This window comes from Nipponia nippon, unplaced genomic scaffold (assembly GCF_047370975.1).
Source record: "Nipponia nippon isolate SJK-2023a ecotype South Korea unplaced genomic scaffold, ASM4737097v1 scaffold_4, whole genome shotgun sequence".
Classification (NCBI taxonomy): domain Eukaryota; kingdom Metazoa; phylum Chordata; class Aves; order Pelecaniformes; family Threskiornithidae; genus Nipponia; species Nipponia nippon.
Genome location: NW_028262358.1, coordinates 75,591,442 through 75,608,937, shown reverse-complemented (window position 1 = coordinate 75,608,937; position 17,496 = coordinate 75,591,442). Strand labels below are relative to the sequence as shown.

The 17,496-nt window shown below is 37.5% G+C and overlaps 1 protein-coding gene across 6 annotated transcripts in view; it reads right to left on the bottom strand.

Annotated features, from left to right (window-relative positions):
* Positions 1 to 17,496, bottom strand: part of WASF1 (WASP family member 1) — a 104,113-nt gene that overhangs the window by 8,588 nt on the left and 78,029 nt on the right. For all 6 annotated transcript variants that reach the window (XM_087775218.1, XM_087775217.1, XM_087775220.1 and 3 more), the window contains 2 exons: positions 8,842 to 8,976; positions 68 to 221 (listed from right to left, as the gene is read on the bottom strand). In XM_087775218.1, the coding sequence (XP_087631344.1) occupies positions 68 to 221; positions 8,842 to 8,976 (289 nt within the window). The remainder of the gene's footprint in view (positions 1 to 67; positions 222 to 8,841; positions 8,977 to 17,496) is intronic.

Sequence of the window (17,496 nt, the reverse complement as noted above, 5' to 3'; positions counted from 1 at the left end):
TCGATATAGCATTTCTAATACATAAAATAAGCTACAAATCGGTTTTGATTAATTTTATTTTACTAACCTGTAAGGGGTGAGAATGTTAAGTGGAGGAGGCTGTTCACAAATGTCATAAGTTTCTTGCAAAGGAATAGGCAGAGTTTTGCGGTCAAACAGCTGTTGATCTTGAATTGTGGAACTCCGGAAAGCTTTCCTCATTGTAATGTCCTGCAGTGACACTGAAAGGGAATATTGCCATTTAAAAAAACCACCAAAGATAGATAGTTTATTTAGATTAATCTGGAATTGCTTCATGCTGGTTAGAATATAAATATTAAGCATTACTACTAGTATCTTACGCATTTTACAGCAAATATAAATTCATCCAGCACTACTGCCACAGCAAGATATTGTCAGATTATGTGAAAAACATGCTTGTAATGTTCTAGCACATTATCCTCTATTTAGCTTCACAGGAAATTTTTGCTCACCTGGATAGATATCAGAACTCTCTCTCCAATGTAGTTCAACAAATTGCTTACTGTAGCTATAAAATATCATTCTGCAGTTCCAAAGTACCTAATAACATTTGCCAACTCCATTTCACAATCCTTTTGGTACTAAAAAATTACTCTCTATCTGGAGGTATAGATTTTACCCTTATACCATCAGCAAGCCAAACACTACATTCCTTGCACATAGGCAGCAGTTCTACTGAAGGCCCACTGAGATGCCAAACAGCAAATCACTTAAGCTTATGCCACTGGTATCAGTGAGTTTTAATGGGAGGTGATACTATGTTCCAACGCATGAAACTAGTCAAATGTTTTTTAATCAGACTGCTTAATTCAGGTGAGACACCTTGAGTTTTTAAGCACAGTAGTTAGGAATAATCAATTATCTTTATGTAAGATTCAAAGGAAAATAACACTAGGTGAACACAGTTGGTTAAACAGCCATTTGAAATATATTGACTTACTGCTGATAAAGCCCAAATATTTTTTTCTATTCCATAATCATTAAAATTTAGAAAAAGATTAAATGAAACTTGCACTTTTAATTCTGGAAACAGTGTACCTGTTCAGTCTCATATTTCTCTCCCTCCCTGATCTTCAATTACTACATCGCTGTGTCTCAAGGCTAACTTTGCAGCCAGTGTTAGACTTTCACTAGATAAAGCAGCAGCCCTTTCCATTGGTTTGGGCTTTTTTTTTTTTTTTAATCACAAACAATACTGAAAACAGTTTTAAGACATACTAGCAAAGAGAGTATTTTCAGCACGCGCATTTTATCTATAAAGAATTATATTTATTTATACAAACAGGTTGATAGTAGTGCCCCTTTACTCAAGATGAGAGGGCACACCCGCCCCCCCCCCCCCCAATATCACTAGGGTCTTCGGCAACAGTTTTTTAAATGAGTGCATTTGTTTGAGCTGAAAGCTGCGTTTTACTCTGGTTCCTGTAACACATATGTGTACACGTACGTACATACACACACACACAGAGCTGGATTTCTATTGTACGATCACAAAGGGGCAGAAGGCAGGATTTTTTCCAGAGGGCTTGCAATTCCTGGAATGTTCTGTCTTCTTACCTAAGCGTATTGGCAGCATCCTTTGTGAGGCTAAAGATGGGATTTGTTTGGTTTTCAGTTTGGCTTTTGAAGTTTATTACAGTTGGCAAGGTTGTGTGTTCCTGGAGAAGTTTCCTCATTTTTACCCTTAGGTTCTGTTTCATTACAGTGTCTTTTATTCTTTTTAATACCTTTAATTAGCTGCTCAGAAACCTTTTTAAGTGTGTGAAAGAAGTATTATAATGTATGAATGTCAGCTAGGAGCCTCAATTTCTGCAGGTATGTTTGCAGTCATAAATAACCATATATATTTTGTAGCTGTCATGGCGTACAGGTTATTCTTTGCTGGCAAAAGGTCACAATTAGAAGAACTGAGGTTTACTTCATCTAAAAACCTAGTCTTATATTCTTTTATACTTCAGCTGTTTTTCCTTTGGCTTGTTGGTTTTACAACTCTCACCAAATGTACTTGTTCAGAGATGCTTGGCAATCCTGCAAGTCTTTAAACTGTCTGTCACTTATTGGAGACTATGCCAATAAAAACAAAAGTTAGTACACTTCTCTTTCAACCTGTGTACATTCTGAAGGCAATGAAGTAAATTAATTTATTCCAGTAAGTACAGTTCTTTGTTTTAATATTAAAATGCTCACAGTATGTGACACCATATTATTGAGAGGTACGTTGTTCTATAAACTCTTTATTAGCATTCCTTAATCCCTTCAGTGAGCAAATACTGCTGGCCTAATTAATAATCTCCATTTTCTTGTTTAAATCTCCACTTTTTGTAAACAGGTACAAGGGGATAACACACCTGAGGATAATCAATCAATCAATCCCCAACTATAAGTGTAGATTACTTTCTCTCTAAAACTAAGCTACATAGCAAAGGTCTTCATAGCAAACGTACACTGTGGAATTTCAAACAGCTAACAGCATTTGCTGTGCTGATAGCCAATGACCAGCATTCACTGAAAATCATGCCATTATTCAAAACAACTGACTATATTAGGACAACATTACTCGGGAAGTGAAAGGACGTGGCAGACAAAATACTGAGAATCATGACACTCATACAACTCGCCTACAGAGGGATCAGGTAAATCCCATGCTGCAAGCACAGCGTAATCCTCGACTGTGCACGGTTTGGCTTACAAAGCCATTTGTTTAGCTTGCCAGCTGGCTAAGAAACAGAAGCCTTGCGTGGCTTGCCACCTCAGGGGGGAGAATACGTGAAAACCTGGCTGGTCATCCAGCCACTTAGCTTTGGCTGACTGACAAACTGGCACAGCAAGGGGACAGGTCAAACAAATTGGACATATGAATTCAGGTGTGAGAAGAGATGAGACACTGAAGCAGGAGTTGGACATGCTGCAGGCATTTGACTTGATGCTGATAAATTTAAGCTTCCAGTCACCTAATTCCTAACTAGCACCACAACCTTCGTATAGCCCAAGATCCTAAATTTCATATGGATACGTTTTCCTGAAAATCCGTCTGCTATAGCACTTGTGTTTACTGCAATGAACAAAATGGGGTCTTAAATAATCTCCTTAAATGTTGAGATGTTCACAATTTAAGTTAAACATTCATCCAACAATCTGAGAAAATGCCAGTTTATCCTTAGTGTGTCTGTTGTTTGGATTGTATGAAAAGACGTATTAGATCAGCCAGTCTAACTTTCTGTACAGCACCACATTTTCCACATAATTAAAAATTATCTCTGTCAGAAAGCTAAACTACCAACCTTTTGTACATCTGGTTTTGAAAAAGAGATGCCAGTCCATTTTTATTCATAATCAACAATGAACCAGGGAAAAAAAAAAGGTATTTAAATTGCATTCTAATAAGATACAATAACTGGGTTTCTTTTAGGCTGAACTACAAATGAAATAAAAGAACACATCAGTTATATATATACATAATAACGTTTTACCTCCTGTTAAGCCTCTCATTAAACTGCAATCCCCAATTTGTAGTAAAAGTCAGGCATGGAGCACATAAACGTACCAACAGAAAGTAGCTACTTTTACATTTCAAAGATATTACATATTACATTTTATTTTACCTCACCAGAAGAAAAAAAAACCCTGTTACTAGATTTTTAAATTCTTTTAAACTCACTCCAATGTGCAATTTATGAAGTGGTTCTAGGCCAAAAAATATTGTTCTCTTAAAGGTCATAAATAAATAAATAAATAAAATATATTCCTTTTAGAAGATTGCTCTCTCAACACTCTCTGCAGAATTTCATCCTGACAACTTTTAAGACCATGAACTGACCATGAACTCTTGAATCCCACAGGTATGACTCCTTGCAGAGCTGAATGACTATGGGAAATTATATACAAATCACCTGGCAATTCGAAAAGTGTAGGGAAGAAAGAATGACAATACCAAATGAATAACTTAGTCATAGGATTCCAATTAAAGCTAATTAATTGGGGGGAGGGTAAAATTCTCTTCAGATAAAGATTTGTGTGATTCAGTTCCTAAACACGCTGCAATCTTGAAGTCTGATTGCTACTTCATAGATTTTATTTTTTTAATGATATCCACTTCAACAATGCCTAGAATCGCACACATATTAGGTTCCTCTGCCATCAGAATACTTCTCACTGGTCACTGCAGGTTTAATAGTTGCTAAGCAGAGAGACTACTTCTGCAGAACAGAAACTACTCTCCTTTGGGCTTGTCCCCAACACAAGAAATTCAAATATTCTGAAATATTGATTTAAAAAAATTCAAAACAGCTCAAGCGCTCTTTGGATAGGGAATGTATGTAGCTTAACTACTACAGGTAAACAAAGAAACGACATAAATGTTAGAGCAATCATTTTAAGAGGACTCAGAAGCTGCTTTAAATGCAGCGCATAGAACCAGGGAGCTCCAAGCAGCCTGTTAGGGAAGACGTGAATCACCCAGCTGCATCAAGCAGTGAATCTGCTGGTGAATCTCAACAAAACCCCCACATTATTTAGCAAATGACATTTTGTCCAGAACCCTCTTTTTATATACAAAATACAAATTATGCAATAACATGGCTTTACCAGTGAACTATTAAGACTTGGACTCACTAATTTAAAACTGATTTACTTACTAAATAACCCGTAAATTGAATTGAGGGCTAAGAAAATTGGAAGAAAAAGCACCGAGAGCAGTTGGAGATACGCCCATCCGCCCAAATCTTTGAGAGGGAGACGCACTCAAATGCAACATTCAGTTAAGTGGAGATGTGGCAGGAAAAGTGATCTGCTATATGATTTAATTTAACAGTCTTTTTCTTTACTTGACTTTGGGTGTAAAAATTCTTATGAATGAATTGGCAATAGTGTTATTCTCCACATTAACATATTACATGTGGAGGTCATGACCCAATTTTCATGTGCTCCCTGTTCTCAACTTCGATTACACTTATACTCAAGTCGCCAAATTCCTCTTCAGAGGCTAGAAACGGTAAGTGAGCTGCCCCCTAAAATGGGACTTACCACCCTTTCTTCTAACTCTCACAACGGGCTGAGTATCCTGATTTGAAAGTTGACCGAGTCTCCCATTTTCAGAAATATCCAGACCACAATTAGCTGTCAAGCTTTTTAGGTTTCTCCCCACCAGATGCCACCTTTTTTGCCTATAGCAAAACCTCAAATCTGTCTTTAGCATTAATCCCGCAACACTTCTGAGCTGCTATCCTTTCTATGACAGGGGAGTATTTCTAGAATGTTTAGAAAAAAACAAGCACATGTATTCAAAGCCAGAAACCTACTGAAATACAATTCACAACATTGTTTGATTCCTTTCCTGAAGTATGCCAGGCTGCTCACCCATAGCAGTTCTGCCATTAAGTTTTTTAAGTTGCTCTTCACAGTTGTAACAGATATGCTGTAGAAATCAAGAATTTTATATGCTGCCTTCGAGATTAAAATCCCCTCCGGTTTGAGATCTAAACAGAATTAGGCAGTTCATATTAAAGAACCAATAAATTAATACCAAAATATGCAGATAAACTCTTAGTTTATGAATTCTCCTTCTGCCATAATACCATTTATTTCTGAGTGATACACAACTATTTTCTAATACTTCATTACACTGTACATCAGAGCTGTACTGCGTATCAGCATTTCAAAAAAGTATAACATAAAAGCTAAAATGAATATTCTTTTAAAAACTGACAGATTTCTACATATATGAAATTATTTACTGGTAGTATTTCAAGATTAATGGCACAAATTCACAAAAATGTGGTAAATTAACAAAAATCTATTATTATACTTACAAAATTTGCATATATATGGAGAGAGTTAGTAAGGTTATTTATAAAGTAAATACTGAAATTAAAAACAGTTGCAAAGAAACTATACCCTTAGGGTTTATTTTCTGACCTATGAAGATACCTTACATTGCAGGGCTACTGAAACCGTCAACCTTGGTTCACCTCCATAGCAAAAATGTGTTTTCCCAGTCCTAAAAAGACTCCAGATATGACAGCTCTTGAATACATATAGGCTAGTTTCCCATACAATTGAAATAAAGTTCAGTTTACTGAAGGAAAGCAGAGGGTTTCTTTTTGTCTATATGCAAGTTTAGTATTTCTTCTGAGGGGAAAAAAACACATGTATGTAAAAAGAATAAAGTACGTAAAAAAATTGATTACAATATGGAATTAATAATTCTGCGAAATCAAGAATTTGAAAACAGCGCAATAAACTCAAACCAAACCAAGTTCATAGCAATTCTTCTGTGACAGAAAGATTGTGCACCAGGAGTTAGTTCCTTCAGGATACAATCCTAATGTTGGTTTCATTTGGTTTTATTCTTTCATAGAGATACTATAATAATTCAAAATGAGAAAACACACAGACTATTCAAAAAATTCAGAGCTTTTTATTACTTTGACTCTACCAGAAACATCTTGTCAAGTATCTGCACCTCGTTCAATCAATCTGACTTGGGCTGTTTTTGTTCATGCCACTTAGCTTTAAATGAATCTTAATTTCTTCCTCTTGTGTAATAGCATGGGCCCAAAGGAACATATTAAATCTTCTATTACTGCCTGCTGGCAAAGAACTAGCAAATGAGACTCATTTTACAAGTATAGCCCGTTTTACACATGCTGTAAGCTGAACAGAAGTACTGAAATTCGCTTAATTCTTGCATAGAGGGTTAAGAAAGGCAAGAAAGGTAAATCCAAATGTTTTCCCCACACCTTCATGTGCTAACATCCTCCAGCTATTTTAGCCCACATCAGGACTAAAACAAAACTATTTCTGATGAACTTCCAAATTTCAAGCCCAGAATGAAGGGGAATGTTTCGCTGAAGGAGAAACAGTTTCCTGATGCCTAATTTTTAAGGAAATATAATATCGAATTTCCTCTCATCTCCTTTGTCCTCATCTGGTGACTCATTCTGGACAGATGTTTGTGAATAAGGAACACTGGGTACGGCTCAAGGACTGGATAGTCTTAGGTTAATAAAAACAGTCATTTAATAGTTCCTGACACTGAGGACTGCATGTGTTCCCCTAAGTACGAGCAGCCACTGCTATTATATGGCGTGAGAGACAAATCCAGGGTATCGGATTTGAGTCACACTTAGCCACTCCGGACTTAATCAAGTATACCTCTTTTCAGCCCTGTTTTCTTTAATTGCGGTATCTGTCCCTTTCTTTAGCTATACAGTTTAGCAAATGCTACAGTATACACAGTACTGTGAAAAGTTATTGATCTGGTGCATTTGGGACTACACACTATTTTAAAATATTTCTAGCAATTCTCTAACATCAAATAGTTATGGATGTTTAGTACTGAAACCTACAGCCAAAACTGTCAAAGGCCATTTACACAGGAAAGTACAATTTTCCATCTTGCTACCCTATAACATCCTTAGACGCTTTAACTCAATGACTTAGAATGGTCTCTCCGTTTCCTGAAATGTCAATGGTTGCCATACTAGATATGCCATATCAACATATATCCCACTCTGATTTAAACCAAAAACTAGGCTGTCAAGGGTAAACGCAGGAATGCCATTAACACTCTCAAGTATTACAGCTCTTACAAGATTACAATTGCTGACAATTTGTTACTGTACACAGAAAGGATTTTTGTCATTATCCAATCATAGTAAACATGGTATTTTACTGGAAAAAGAGGTGTATGTGTATGATTTATGCTCAGTTGTCAAGAGACTTGGAAAATCCCATTAATATAAGAATTCCCCTAGGCAAGTCACGATTTCATGGAAAATCTGCTACTAGCTGTGAATAGCTGTCTTTTGAAACCTGCTCTAAAATTAATGTCACGCAAAATACAGAATCAAAACTTCCTTAGCTTAATGTTACTATTCGTGAAATTTTGACATCGGTAACTAAACAGAGCCTTAAGACCATGCTCCTGGTTTGACACTTCATTTTTTCTGAACGACACAGAACTATTATACCTAGACATTCATAACTCAAACAGCTTTCTATACTTTAAAATGGGATCCCACAAGCAATCTGAAGTTAATTTTCAGGATAGGATGGTGGTCTACATTCTAGGTCTTAGCCATATAGTCTAGAACACCCTAAAACTGTTTGGGGTTACAAGAACATTCACAGTTCCACCTGTAACCAACAGATATCCAGGAAGGCAAAAAAGCTTCATGGCATTTACATACTAGGTGGCTGATGTTCCTGTAGTCATCACAAAGTCTATGCATCATTTAAATCCCATACAAATTCTATCCTATAGGCCTGAGCCATACCCTGTTGACTGTTGGAAGTACTTGTTTTCTCAGTGCTAGCCAATATTTACAGTACTAAAGCTATTTATGAAGAATCCAAGGGGATATGTAGTGTCAATAAATGGAGCTATACAACTGTAACTTCATACAGAAAGTAAGACGGTAACAAGTTAAATGCAAAAACCCTACTTGGACAAATGGGAATTAGTAGGAAGGTTAAAAGAAAAGAGTAAAGACTTATCTCCAAGCATTCACATAATATATATAATTATTAATAGTATTAACACTAATACATAATACTACTGAAGTGACACATACTCCTGCAGCAGTTTTTATGTAAATTCACTGGTAACAGTACTGTTCAGTAACCATGAAAACGCTGAGCTCAGAAAGCTGTTCACGGCTATAAAAGAAACCTGTAGCAGAAATAGAAATGGACATCTTTCTCATGATGTTTTGCTCTGTGTTCTTATAAATATAATTTAAAGTATTATTATTTCCATTTCATGTATCAGTGGTGTCTCGGTGACAAAATAAGAAATCTTCAATGCAGGAGTTAACTTACATTCCTCTTCCTTTGGATCGAGTTGCGTAACACTGACAGATAAGCGATCTACACGTTCTTGTAAGGAGTTGACTCTAAATGAGAAACTGTGTGCTTCATTGAAAAGTTCACCAAATATATCTTCAGCGTATTTACCTGAAATATGAAAAAAAAAAAATATTCAAGCATACCACAAGACAGCCAAATGAGTTTGCCTTGAAAAAGATTTCTATTTTAAATAAGTAAATTTGAGATGCATGAGTATCACTTGTAACAACCTGTATGTACTGAGCTCATCAAGAATGCTTCAGAAAAGTAAATAACAGTTAAATATTTAATTTGTGATTTATTTATCAGAAATGAAATTATTTAATACATTACAGGACAGACATTCAGCTGGTATAAATTGATTTAACTATGCTGATATGCAAGGAACTAGACTGATTAGTTTCTTGGATATGTATAAAAGGATGATTTCCAGCATCTGAAGCTGCTCCTGTATGAGCAATAACTAATCTTTCCAAGTGAAATTTACCTCAACATTTCTCAAAATGAAGCACAGCTTCTGCTCTTACTGTACAGCGGACCATTTAAAAACCAGAAGATCAGATATTTACATCTAGGTTAATTAGAACCAGCCTATTCAAAAATACACACTAAAATCATAAATCCCACTTTGAAGGATCAAAATTCTAGTAACTGACCAATTTATACTGAAGCAAAAGAAGAATCTCCCTTGTACACTTCAATGGATGTTACATATTTAGCCCAAAAGAGCAGGAGATTCAAGTATCATGAGAAAAGGATCAGTAACGAGTTTCTCTTCTACAGAGTACTCCATAGAGTGCTTTTAATGCCCCCCGGACTCAACTTGAGCAGTCTGCCAATGCCACTGAAAAAAACCACCAGGTTGCCTAGCAAAATTTGTAGCCACATTTCTGAAATACCACATGATAGCTTTTAAAACTTTCTACCATACTGTGCATATGTAATTTGTGTACTGTTTGTACACTTACATTGGTTTTGGCAGTATAAATCTCACAAATTTCTAACTACCTAGTTTGCACACAAGTTCTGACAGGTACAATAGGAAAGGATAGTTATGAAAATTTTGCCTTTGGTGAACAATACAACTGGAATTATACATAAAAATGAGGACATTTTTAAATAAACACATCAAAAGGACAAAAATTAAATCCCTACAGGTACTGTGGAAACTATTTAAACATACTATGTAGTCAGCATAAGGCCAGCACATACCATTTATTAAGACATAGGAAATGGCAATAGAAAACCAGCATGACTATAAGCAACAGAATACAAAAGGGAATATCAGAAGAAATGTACAGATGCAGAAAGTAGAAAGGATCATAAATTCTGGCATATTAAATATAAAACCCAAAAACTAGCCTGAGGAACAACTAGCAAACTAATAATAAATACCCCTTCAAAGACATGAGGAGCAAGAAAGCCCGCCAGGGAGTCTGTAGAGCCAACTGGTAATGAAGGTATAAAGGGGTACTCAGAGAAGACAAGACCCCTGCAGACATGCTAATTTAACTTTCCACTGGTGTTCAGTGAAAGGAACTGGAAGAGACCCTCATGCCAGAACTCTTCTTTGTGGGAGGCTCAAAGACACTGAGGGCACTATATAAAAAGTACAAAACTAAATCAACAAAACGACCAGTAAAGTATTAGAATCATAGAATTGTTTAGGTTGGAAAAGACCTTTAAGATCATCGAGTCCAACTGTTAACCTAACTCTGCCAAGTCCACCACTAAACCATGTCCCTAAACACCACATCTACACGTCTTTTAAATACCTCCAGGGATGGGGACTCAACCACTTCCCTGGGAAGCCTGTTCCAATGCTTGACAACCCTTTCAGTGAAGAAATTTTTCCTAATATCCAATCTAAACCTCCCCTGGCGCAGCTTGAGACCATTTCTTCCTGTCCTATTGCTTGTTACTTGGGAGAAGAGACCGACCCCCACCTCGCTACAACCTCCTTTCAGGTAGTTGTAGAGAGCAATAAGGTCTCTCCTCAGCCTCCTCCAGACTAAACAACCCTAGTTCCCTCAGCCACTCGTCATAAGACTTGTGCTCTAGGCCCTTCACCAGCTTCGTTGCCCTTCTTTGGACACGCTCCAGCACCTCGATGTCCTTCTTGTAGTGAGGGGCCCAAAACTGAACACAGTACTCGAGGTGCGGCCTCACCAGTGCCGAGTACAGGGGCACTATCACCTCCCTGGTCCTGCTGGCCACACTATTCCTGATACAAGCCAGGATGCTATTGGCCTTCTTGGCCACCTGGGCACACTGCTGGCTCATGTTCAGGCGGCTGTCAACCAACACCCCCAGGTCCTTCTCTGCCAGGCAGCTCTCCAGCCACTCCTCCCCCAGCCTGTAGCATTGCATGGGGTTGTTGTGACCCAAGTGCAGGACCTGGCACTGAGCCTTGTTGAACCTCATACAGCTGGCCTCAGCCCAATGATCCAGCCTGTCCAGGTCCGTCCGTAGAGCCTTCCTACCCTCCGGCAGATCAACACTCCTGCCCCAACTTGGTGTCGTCTGCAAACTTACTGAGGGTGCATTTGATCCCCTCATCCAGATCATCGATAAAGGTATTAAACAGAACTGGCCCCAACACTGAGCCCTGGGGAACACCACTTGTGACTGGCCGCCAACTGGATTTCACTCCATTCACCACCACTCTTTGGGCCCGGCCATCCAGTCAGTTTTTTACCCAGCGAAGAGTACGCTTGTCCAAGCCATGAACAGCCAGTTTCTCCAGGAGAATGCTGTGGGAAAATCGTGTCATACTCAAGTCCAAGTAGACAACATACACAGCCTTCCCCTCATCCACTAAGCGGGTCACCTTATAGAAATATTTTTTATTGTCTTTGACGGCAGTAGCCAGATTAAGTTCTAGTTGGGCTTTGGCCCTTCTAATTCTCTCCCTACATAACCACATGACATCCTTATAGTCCTCCTGAGTTGCCTGCCCCTTCTTCCAAAGATCATAAACTCTCCTTTTATTCCTGAGTTCCAGCCAAAGCTCTCTGTTCAGCCAGGCTGGTGGTCTTCTCTGCCGGCTTGTCTTTTGGCACATGGGGATGGCCTGCTCCTGCACCTTTAAGATTTCCTTCTTGAAGAATGTCCAGCCTTCCTGGACTCCTTTGCCCTTCAGGACTGCCTCCCAAAGGACTCTGTCAACCAGGCTCCTCAACAGGCCAAAGTCTGCCCTCCGGAACTCCAAGGCAGCAGTTCTGCTGACCCCCCTCCTTACTTCCCCAAAAATTGAAAACTCTATCATTTTGTGATTGCTATGCCCAAGATGGCCTCCATCACATCACCCAGCAGGCCTTCTCTGTTTGCCAACAACAGGTCCAGCGGGGCACCTTCCCTAGTTGGCTCCCTCATCAGCTGTGTCAGGCAGTTATCTTCCACACACTCCAGGAACCTCCTAGACTGTTTTCTCTCCGCTGTATTCTATTTCCAGCGGACATCTAGTAAGTTGAAGTCCCCTACAAGAACAAGGGCTAGCGATTGTGAGACATCTCCCACCTGCTTATAGAATATTTCGTCTGCCTCTTCATCCTGGTTGGGTGGTCTGTAACAGACTCCCACCCTAATATCTGCCTTGTTGGCCTTCCCCCTGATTCTTACCCATAAACACTCAATCCTATCATCACCCTCATTAAGCTTTAGACAGTCAAAACACTCCCTAACGTACAGGGCTACCCCACTGCCTCTCCTTCCCTGCCTATCCCTTCTGAAGAGTTTCTAGCCATCCACTGCAGTACTCCAGTTGTACGAGTCATCCCACCATGTTTCTGTGATGGCAACTATGTCATAGTTTTCCTGCTGCACAATGGCTTCCAGCTCCTCCTGTTTGCTGCCCATGCTGCCTGCGTTGGTGTAGATGCACTTCAGTTGGGCTATTGATCCCGCCACCTTTTTGGGGGAAGAAGCCCTAATTCCTACGTGACCATTCTCAGGCACTTCCGTGGTTTCCAACACATCCATAACCCTTGCGTCTTTGCTGCTGCATCGATCTCCATCCCCTGCCTCCACTGAGACGGTAGACCGACAGACCTCGCTAGCACCCCATCCCTCATTAGTAACAATTTGTATATCTCCTTAATACACACTGAAAGGTGGCAGGCACAACAGCAAGGTTCAAACATGTTTTCATAGAACATCTTGAAAGCTACAGGCCTGTAAGCCTGACATCCAGACAAATTAGTATAAATCATTATGAAGAACTGAATTAGCAGACACCTGGATGACTTGTTAGAGAAGAGACAACACAGCTTTGGTAAAGTGAGATGTCTGAAAGGTTTATAAGCACATGGATGGAGAGCTATGATCTAGTTAGATTTCCAAGAGAGTTTTGAAAGTCCTTAATCAAAGCTTTTCAGCAAAGCTTAACAAACGGGGCATAAAAAAGAAATGACATGGCACAGATAAATAATTCCTCAAAAGGTACAAAACAGAGGATAGGAGTAAATCATCGGTCTTCACAGCTGAGAAAGGTGAGTTTTCATAGGTTTCTGTACTGGTATCTATGCTATTCAAGATATCTGTAAATGACCTGAAAAAATGAGATTAAAGTTTGCCAACAATAGTAAATAATGGAAAAGAAATACACTGAGCATTAGTAAATACATGGAAACCCCAGCTGATTGAAGCGGCTTCCATGCTGGAAAGAGTTGGAGCCTGGGAGATTAGCAGAAGTATCGTACATGCTTGCCTTGCTCTCATTCTTGGAGCATCTGCTATTAGGCACAGTAAGAAGCAGATCAAAGGTGCAGCCATTCTTAGAACCTTTGTCTTTAAGTACCAGTCCACAGTAAAATAGGGATGGAAAGTTAGTAAAGTCTACTTAGCTGGCAACTCACCTAACATAAGACTTTCTAATATATGTCTTGAAACTCTGAAAAGTTTATGTTCTTTAACCTGTATCTGAAGCAAGAGAAATTACTTAAAAATGTGATCCACTGAGAGCAAGATTACTAAACTTTTAATATACATTTACTACAAATTTAATGTATTTCAGATAACATATTCAGATATATTATTCATTTTAATTAGACAACTCATGTAATATTCAGATATGGAAATTAAAATTAAAATCAAGTGTAAAATCTCATGTATAGAATAAAAATCAAATTGCAGGGCTCTAAAATCCAACAACTTCCCTTTTATAGGTGTATTTTAAGGCTACAGTTTGTTTTATCTATGTAATTTCATCAGGCTTACAATTCATCTGCCTCATTAATGAGCTCCAATTGCAAATAACCTGTCTCAAAAATCTTTTCATTACGTTGCACACACCACAAACATATTGCAAGGAATAATTTGCCTATGCTTATAAACACTAATGCTCAAACGGGAAATACATTAAAAACAACCTGTCGTGTTTGAAGTGGTATGCCGACCATAATGTCCCTACCTACATGCCTGTTGGCAGTCTCTTTATTAGCTTGAAGTATATTTAACTAAATGCTTTTTCAAGCACAGCAAAATGTTTGCTTTTAGTGAAACGTGCATCTTCCATTCAAAAGAATACTATGTGTGAATGTATATATGTATATAAGATTTATAATCCAGTATTTGTTTATATTGCCATCTCTGTGCGTATTCCATAGGAATATATCTTCAATTTTGAATGGATTACAAAAGATACGATTACAGGTGATAACACTGAACAAAGTGTTACAAAGACTCAAACAGATAAAATCTTATGAGAAAAAAATACATGAGTAAACAAACCTGATCTCATTCCACTTAATTTATAGGTAATATGTTAGGAGAGTAAGGAATCAAAATTAATTCCATTATATAGAATGAATATTCCAAAGTATTACTAACACTTCAGAAAATTTACATCATTATGGGGCTGCTTGATAAAAAACTCTGCTCTTGTTTCATGCAGTACAATACAGAAAATGACAGTTGACTATGACAATTAAAATAATAACGCCTTAGGATCTTGGTCACAACTGGATATGTAATACCAGTAGACCAGTGATCTTGTTTGCCTGTTAAATTAAATGACAATATAGACTTCTGCAAATAAATTACCTTAACATCTGTGAAAAGATTATTTTACTGTATTTCCAAAACTTGCTTAACTGACCAGAAATATACCAAAATTTGTCATTTTCAAAAGACAAGTAATATTCCCTCCAACATTACTAGCTGTTCTTCACAGTCCATCATACTGGCATTTATTTTTATTAACAGAGCACAAGTTTTTTTTCATTTAAATAGAACGATACATTATTATTTATTTTAAATTAAGGAATGTATTGTTCACCTTATTATTCTTTTCACAACTTACTTCTTGTCTCAAAGGGCTCTATTCACAATTAACCCTTCAGTAAGAAAGGGATACAGGAATGCAGCTCCCTCTGGTGTCAGTCAATGTCCTTTTTTGTGACAAATAACATGTTTTGGAAGTGATGTGTAGTCCTTCCTCCCCCCCGAGAACGTGTGTGTTATTTAGGTTTTTTGAACAATTCTTTTCCTGTCATTTAAAACAGACTTATGAGCTGAAAATAGAATACTAGCTAGTAGCTACTAGCTGAAAATAGAATAAAAATAATACTGCTCACTACCTTCCTCATTCTTTTTTAAATTAAGACCACCAAAGCATGTATCATCCACTCCTGTTCAGTACCGTGGCAGTAAGTGTACAATGGCTTATAAAATCTGAAAAAGCGACTGATCAGTTTTACAGTTCTCCTCTTTCACCATTTGTATCAGTTTTACAGTTCTCCTCTTCACCATTTGTTTCTCTTAACTTGTTTTATGTCCTAATTTTCTCCCATAATTTCTTAAACATTTGTCCAGCACTGGCTTCTGTGCACAATGAATAATTCCTAACTATCCAATACACTAATATGAAGGGATACTAAGGTAAAAGAAATGTTATTTTTGTCTTGTTCTGGGGGACTGGGTATATATCAGATGAACTGATGCCAACTACAATCACAACATAAGGTTCTGAATCTTATTTCAGGCTAATTAAAGAAAGCGTGGCAAAGAGATGTCTTGTAAGTCTTATATATCGTGTTGTACAAATTCCTAGAACCACACTAACATGCTGCAGGACAGGGGCATAAATCAGCAGTCCCCTCAAAACTCCAGTTCTTAAAATTCACTTGAACTATGGCATTCTCTATACTGAATCCATTAGCAAACATTAAGGAAAGGGTATTTAAATTAATCATTTTACAAGACCAGATCAGTTACCATCCGATTTAGTTACAGGCTCTCGGACAAGGAGTGGGACATGAGTCCTGAAGCAGAACCTGTGGAAGAAGCCACTTCTTTACTATCCTTTTGCATTTTTAAAGAAAAAGAGTTTCAAACCCTTCAACTGCATCTAAACCTGAAACAGCACCCCACGGATAGGTTATGGCATCAGCAGCCTCTAGGAACCATGGTCTAAATTTTAAGTAGCTATCTGAATAAATAAATCGAGCACCTACAGTGCTCAATGCCATAAAACAGCACCATTTTTGGAAGTTCAAGAGGATGACTAGTAAATCTCGGGCCAATGCAAGATGCATCAAGTGGGACAATCAAAATTAGACAATTGTTCAATGTTGCCAAAAGTATTCACCTTAATTAATTTAGCCTTAACTAATCTGTCAAACTTCTAGAGCTCAGCAGGGAGGCGGGGTTAACATGTACACAAACAAAATCTAATCCAACATTTATCATTGAAATTACACTATAAAATATTTAATATATTAAATGTCATTACATTATTAAATGCAATGTATAATGAGGTGTTATAACATTAAATTTAGTATTATTAAATCTTATTTAATATTAAAATAATAAATACGTCGATATATTGAAATATACAAACCTCAAAATACTATTACAGTTTAAAAATATGTTTGGCAATTTTTTTTTTTAAAAAGATGTAGAAATTGATAAAATATCGGAAAGAATAAGCTAAGAATTCAGTCTGTTACCCACCTATACACTATCATTCCTTGATTTCTATTATTTCAATCCCATTCACACACTAAACAACACTTTTGCCCAGTACATTTTCTAAAAAATAAAAGCATAGAACAAAAGCAGCTGTAAAACCTGTCTCATGTCCTACTGCACAATTCCTTCCCAATATACTTACACTGTGCAAAATTACATTATTCACTACTGAATAGTTCCTTCCTACACAATATATATATCAGAAAATATCCTTTCGGGATAATTAGTTACCACATAAGCTGCTAACAATATATAACCAGGGTCTCTTTAGAAAGCAAAACAAGAAAGTTATTCTAAGTCTATTAATACATTTTTCCTCCTCCGTTAATTCTGACACATAATTTAACATACTCACTGCCTGTTAATTCAGCTTCACTACATTAATTTTATTTAATTGAATGTTTTAGCAAAAATCAAGGTATATCTGAGTTTCACTTGAAACCCTAGGCTTGTTTCTCATCAGAATCATTTAAATCTCACCGCTCAGTGGCTAGGAGACAGACTAAAAGCCAGGAGACTGAACTGTCTCCCAGGCTTGGAGATAAGAACCTTGGTAGATCCTTGAGAACTTTAGTGGCTGTGGCTGAGCGAGCCCTGAAAAACAATGTACTAAATATAGTTCAGTGGTGCTAATTAGGAACATATCATTATGAAGGT